Source organism: Sparus aurata, chromosome 21, assembly GCF_900880675.1.
Source record: "Sparus aurata chromosome 21, fSpaAur1.1, whole genome shotgun sequence".
Taxonomy (NCBI): Eukaryota; Metazoa; Chordata; class Actinopteri; order Spariformes; family Sparidae; genus Sparus; species Sparus aurata.
The window spans coordinates 9,900,254-9,906,926 of record NC_044207.1 but is presented as its reverse complement, the minus strand read 5'-3'; the positions used below and the strand labels follow the sequence as shown (position 1 = coordinate 9,906,926).

Below are 6,673 nucleotides of genomic sequence, written 5' to 3'. Positions count from 1 at the left end.
TCTTTGGCCTTCATTGTGAAACGCAATACATATATATACATATATATATTGAAAAATCAAAACGTAAATATTGCGATATTTTACTGAAATATTGCCGAGCCATATTCAGAATGTTGGCCACAATTTCCAATGGGAAGAGTTGATATACTCAGAAACTGTGAAGACATTGAAATGATCACAGCTGGAGTGATCCTGAACAGGATTCCAATCAAATTTTCAGCAAACCTGCGCAGGATTTTTTTTTTTTTGTTACAGTTGAAATATGAGACAATTATGAATGCTGAAATGTAATTATAGCTAACTTTATGATTCATTTTCTCCAAAACTATACAATGAAATTGCTTAAAAAATCTTTTGCTTAGAGTCAGTGTCGTCCAGAACAGGATTCTATTGAACATTTCATAATTTATTAAAGGTGCAATACTGTATTTTGGAATTGGCCACCTGTCAAATTAATTCTCCAAACAAACACAGGGCAGCATATCAGCAGAGTAACGGCTAACTGCTGTTAAGTGCAGCTGCCCTTTGGTAGGTAGCTTAGTTAGCCGTGCAGCTAGCGTACCAGACTGGGAGCTCAGAGCAGTGGGGGAGTGTTGGAGTTTACACCACCTTCTTCACATTATGTTTGAGTTCATTTTTTGGATGTTTTCAGCTTCAATTCTCGCATATTGCACCTTAAAAGGCCACATTGTCACTCCTACACTGACCAATGAGATTTTAGAGAGAAAAGTGTGTAGAATTTGTACTTAATTAGTTTTTGTCTTTGTTATGTTGCAAAAACCATTCAAATCGACAATGACCGTATTTAGTTCCAGTAAAAATGAAATTCTCCTTATTTGGTTTCATTGTTTAGCAATGTCAAATCAGAAAAAAAATCTGTTTTGTTGTTCAACAAAAACCCATAGATAAAGGTTTTCAATTGGCTGTTTCTTTTTCTACTTCTTTGCTTCTTACACATAACCAAAACTATGAAGCATATTCTGAGCTTGACTATGCAGCACTGAAAACTAAATGTGGACACAAATAGCTGTCATTTCATGGTCTTTTGTGTTGAACTGGCCCGATTGAGCCATTGAGGAGAAGTGTTGTGTTTATGATACAGCCTTTCATTATTAGCTATGAAAATGTCTGCAGAAACACAATCATAAGAAAGATGTATGAAATCAGTGTTAAATCTCCATTACAGGTTCCTCGATGCTTTACCTTTATGCAGTGAGATGAAGGAAAGATCAAGGAACTTCAGAATAGTCAGCTCTAATGTGAAAAAACAGAAACAAAATGATGAAGACACAAAAACAATAGAAGCAGGTATAACATGGGTGTCCTTTGTCAGCGCTATATTGCTGACATCTGTTTGAGGACGAGTGATTATCTCATCAGGGTCTCTGTTTGCATCCGGTCCTGACCTGGAACGACACTAGTCTATTATGCAGATGGTTCAATACAGGGCAAATGCTATGTGGGCGAAAAGCAAAGACTGTCGCTGTCCCTAAACTGTGTACCCCCTGTTGGCAAATGTCCTCTTTGCTGAAGTGTCATTGAGCAAGTCACTAGATCCCTGCTGGCAGCGGGGCCCTGCAGCTGTAGCTGCACACTCACTCTGACCTCTGTGGGGAGAGACAGCTGCTTACACAATATGTTTGATCATGAAGCTCTTGACACATTTTTATATGATATTTAATTCCAGACACATTCAACATGGGCAGAAGAGCTTTGGAATGAAACTCTCGGATGGTGGAGATGTTTCTAGATGTCTCACCATGAAACACAGTGAACCACCACTGATTAAAGCTAGACACCGCTCCACCACGAGCCAGACTTTGTCAGCTTACATTTGTTTTGGCAGCAATCCTAAAACAGAGTACGACCCACGAGTGACGCAGGAGTCAGGAGGGATGATCATGGTGTTTGACTTGGCTCTGTTTTCCTGTTTGAAGTACGAGATATATACACCCCAAGCTGCACGAGCTCTGCCTCTCCACCTTACCCTAATCTGCTCTGTTGCTCTGAAATCTCTTGCATCTCTCGCAGAAATGAATCTCCTTGGCATCACTGTGGTTCTGGTAGGACTGGTGGGGGTATGGGCTCAGCCCAGTGTGCTACGACCCTTGTGTGACTCGCCTGAGGCAGAGGAGGCTGCTCTGGTGGCTCAGGATTACCTCAACAGCCAGCACACCCATGGCTACAAGTATGCACTGAACAGGATCGAGGACATCAAGATCTATACTACGGTAGGTTAGCAGGTGCAGTGCTTGGGTAGAACAGATAGTTATCTCTTTCCTGTTTATCAACTTTGAGGTAGGATCATTGGACGCAGGACATAACAAAGACAACAGGATTAAAGAATTTGAAAGATAAAATGATCCATTTTGATGTGACGATAATGATATGACAAAGAAACATGACTGAAAAATAACAAATAGGGGAAACCCATCCTATAAAATTATGATAACTTTGGTTTTCCATCGTGTCAGCAGCCAAACAGCTGCCGTATGGTGCCTCTGCGAGCAAACATTTGCAGACAAAAATCAACGCTTCAAATATGCTCTATTTTTCAGCGTTCAAACTATGTATGCATGTTCATCCAGGCTAATGTGACAATTTAGTGATCAATCACAACCACACTGCGGATCCTGTCAAGTATTTGTCCGGTGAAGAAGACTGGACAAAAAACAATCAATAATGTTACATCTGACCTGTCCATAGGCTGATGGAGGCAGCACATACCTCCTGGAAGTTGACCTGCTGGAGACAAACTGTCATGTGTTGGACCCGACACCTGTTGCCAACTGCACAGTCAGAGCCAAAGCATTGACGGTGAGTTTGCATACATTAGTACACAGAACAACACAGTGCCCCTTTAAAGGAAATCAACCAAATTTAAGATGATGATCATTTTAGAAAATAAAACAATGACAACAGTTGACTGCTGTGCCATTTCCTTGTCTCCAACCAGGCAGTAGAAGGAGACTGTGATGTGGTGCTGAAGAAGGTTGGCGGAGCTCTGACTGTCACAGCATTCAAGTGTAAAACAGAGGGTAAAGGGAACACAGACACCCACATACGTTCATAACATGCCACGAGTGTGACCCTACAGAAAAAAAACCTGTATGTGTCCTTCATTAATGGCATATAGAGTCAACCGAGGACCTGTGCTTGGGCTGTCACACCCTCCTTCCCCTAAATGACACCACAGCTCTGGACTTTGTCCATGCATCTCTGTCAACCTTCAACAACATGACTGTGGACCAAACGTACACGATTCTGGAGGTTGGAAGGATGTCATCACAGGTGGGCCCGAAAATATTCTGCTCACTTTAATTATTTATTTTTTTTAAGCACCTGCACATTTTAATTTGGATCTGTCGATAATTCTCAATACCTTGTTTCAGATTGTGGCTGGTGGGTCAATTTACGTGGCAGAATATGTTGTAGTTGAGGCTAACTGCACTGATGACACCTGTGTGCCCCTGGACAACGCCATGGCTGTAAGTTAACCAAGCATTTCCTCAGCTTTCCACAAGAAAAACACTTTTCCTGTAATCATATGCAGGAGTAGCTGTTCCTTCCATCATTATTGGAATCATTCATTGAATACACTTTTATAGCCCTGCTGATCAAAGAAGATCTGAAATGGTAAATCTAATCTCCAAAGCTCACCTTAAAAGGCCACTATTTCATTTTGGGTGAAACATTTTTAAAAGATGGTCACTGACTGATATTTATATGTCCAATCAAACTAAATAAACAAACTCTTTGTTTTCATGACTGAATAAGCTTAATAAACAAACTGACCGTAGACCGTTATGGAATTATTATAAAAATCAGGCTTTGAGTTTGTGTTATTACCTTAATATTGTAAATATAAGATTTCTGATTTGAATTTCTTCTCCAAATTCTTGACGCCTCTTAAAAACTGTTCAAAATAAACAGAACTGAGGAAAAGAGCTTGATTCTTTTCTCTACCAGGCACGTGGTATTTGTTCTGCCAGAGGTTTGAATGCTGATCACACAGTGGACTGCAAGATGTTTGCCACTCTGGTAAAATACTATATAAACTACTCAAAATCAAATTGATGGCCAATAATAAGTCATAAACACATTTCCTAAGTCTGTTGATACATACACTTTTTCAGATGCCTATCGTAGATGCCAACAGCACTGCGCCTGCAGCTCCCGCACCGCCACTGGTGGCCCATGTGCATACAGGCAGCCTATCACACAAGCATGGTCTGAGACACCACAAACTCACTGCCATGCATGACCCTCACCTAAGCGGCCTTTTGTCAGCAGAATCACTAGAGTCTGCTGAAGTCGTACCTGCAGTCCCTGCAGCTGTTGATGCTGCTGCAGCTGCTGTGGATCCAGCTATACCAGCTGCTGATCCAGCTGCAGATCCCGCTCCAGCTGATGCGTCCTCAGATGCCTCATCCAGTTCCGAAGTCCTTCATGTCCTGATGAAGAGACAGGTTCCTGCTGCAGATCCTCCTGCAGCGGCTGACACCCCTGCGGTACTTGTGCCAGTGTGCCCAGGAAGGGTCAGATTCTTCTAGGAGTTCAGGTCGCACAGACAATCTATACTTTTTCTTCAGCTAAACTGGTACTAGAGTAAAATGTGACTTTAATTGATAAATGAACATGTCCTCAAATAGGTTGATGTAACACCAATATACTGCCTACAAACAAGGAACAATCCATTATTTAAAATCACCAAATCACAAGCATTCAAAAAGACTGTACAATTAAGTTGTATATGATACTGCTGAATAAACATCTCAACTCAAAACGTTTTTGTTCTTTTTGGCATCCTTATAATGTATTGCAACACCTACTTCGGTACATTTAACAGCAGCTGTCAAAGAATAAAGTTACACAAGGCCTTTGATGGGTTTAATGGGGATACACTGATAACCTCTGTACAAATCACTGAATGTACACATGGGAATCAAAATGCATTCAAATCGTTCATTCCAAATCTTTGGCTGATTGCAAAATAAAGCAATGTTTGCTGATGGTGTTTACTCATGCCAATGACTTTCCTGTGAACCCATTGACATTTCCACTGATACGAAAACAAAGAATGTTACTCGGATTTTGTTCCTGTACAACTCCATGTCATAACAGTTTCTTTTTTTATTAGATTAATGAGTTTAAATATAAAGTCAGGTAGTTCAGATTATAATTTCCATTTAAGCAATAAACTATGGCAGTAACAGTAATATTCATAACTGTCCAAAAGATGAAATAAACCTTAGTAATCTGTAAATAGACACTTAACGCATAGTATGGTCATGTTGAACTCTAGGAATGTTGAACTTTGAAAATATATATTTTAGGAACACAAAGATTTGAGACCACTTTTGATGAACAGGCAAATACTAGTAACTGCATTCACATGAATGGGTCAATGATCACCAAGTTCACGGTAAAGCCAAGCAAGACACTAAAAGTTCATCAAGGGCATTGCACCTTTTGATTCCAAATGGCGGATATAATGCCAACATTAACCGAGTCAGCTGTCGACTTTGAAACGGGGGGGGGGGGGGGAGATTCATCCTTGACCATCCATGCCACAAAGATAAAGACTTCTCATACACTCACTTAGTAAATTTGCTTCCTCGCCCACTCTAAAACGCAACCCTGGTGCATTTAAAAAAAAAAAAAAACAAACAAGCTCAGATTATCTATTACAATTTTTATTCATAAAGGAAACTCATGTCTGCTTTGGTTTTCCACCTTCTCCCTGAATGGACAAGTTTAGTCCTACAAAAATAGAAACACATGTTAGTCCAGAAGTAGGAAGCTTCTAAAATTCATGAAATTGACAACATACCATTCCTTGGTTGTTAGCTGCAGAGATCCATTGTTGAAATAGATGTCCAGGAACATAAGGTGGAATCCTTTGGCTGGGTTTCACAAAAAATGTGAATGAATCAGTTTTAGGCTTTGTATGTGCTGCACTGAAAGACGGGTCCTGACTATCCGATTCATCACCAGGCCTGGGCATGTTGTTGACATTATCAGGTAATGGACTGGAATTACTGTTCCCCAGCCATTTGGGGAGCTGGGTTTTTTCCTGTGGAGGCCTAAAGTTTTGAGGATATTGATTTTTGCTACCCTGATTGTTGGAAACATTTGGTGCCAGGGAGTATGTTTCACGACCTACATATCTAAAAGGCAGTGGCAACTCGTTGAAACCATTAGGCTCCCTACCTGGTGGGCCGTGCTGTAGCAGCAGATAACTCTTTGGTTCAGTGTCTGCATTCATAGTCTGTTCAGGTTTGTTGGATTCAGTGAGTTTCTCATTAGATGGCTGTTGTTCCTCAGCTGTAGGTTTATTTTGCCACAACGCTGTATGCTGCTGAATATTCTGGTCAATAAAAGACACATTAGGTGCAGAGGGATTATTCATGTCCCTAGTTGATAGCTCATCATTTTGCCACATTGGCTGTGGGTTATGTGGGAAAGGAGAGTATAAATTAGGCACAAAATAAGGGTGCATTTGTTGTTCAGGATTTGAAGCCTTGCTAGGATTAGTTTCAGGTATTGCAGCAGGGTTGCCACCTGGTGGCTGGTTATATGGTTGCCTTCCATTTCCAGATAGAAACTGAGGTGCAGAGGTGGAAGCTGTGATAGCTTCATTTGTCTTTTGAGGAAGGGGAGAACCAACGCC

General features: G+C 40.8%; 1 protein-coding gene across 1 annotated transcript; it reads left to right on the top strand.

Moving 5' to 3' along the window:
* Positions 1 to 1,953: 1,953 nt before the first annotated feature.
* Positions 1,954 to 4,786, top strand: LOC115571884 (alpha-2-HS-glycoprotein-like). The gene is made up of 7 exons (XM_030401507.1): positions 1,954 to 2,231; positions 2,707 to 2,817; positions 2,957 to 3,038; positions 3,137 to 3,291; positions 3,393 to 3,488; positions 3,970 to 4,041; positions 4,137 to 4,786. The coding sequence occupies exons 1-7, from the start codon at positions 2,034 to 2,036 to the stop codon at positions 4,551 to 4,553; spliced, it is 1,131 nt and encodes a 376-aa protein (XP_030257367.1). The 5' UTR covers positions 1,954 to 2,033; the 3' UTR covers positions 4,554 to 4,786.
* The last annotated feature ends 1,887 nt before the right edge of the window (positions 4,787 to 6,673 follow it).

Bases quoted from the DNA above. Each gene is read 5' to 3' on its own strand.
- LOC115571884 (XM_030401507.1), top strand. From the start codon at position 2,034: ATGAATCTCCTTGGCATCACTGTGGTTCTGGTAGGACTGGTGGGGGTA. The intron at 2,232-2,706 runs GTAGGTTAGCAG...ACCTGTCCATAG, and splicing joins ACATCAAGATCTATACTACG to GCTGATGGAGGCAGCACATA. The intron at 3,292-3,392 runs GTGGGCCCGAAA...ACCTTGTTTCAG, and splicing joins TTGGAAGGATGTCATCACAG to ATTGTGGCTGGTGGGTCAAT.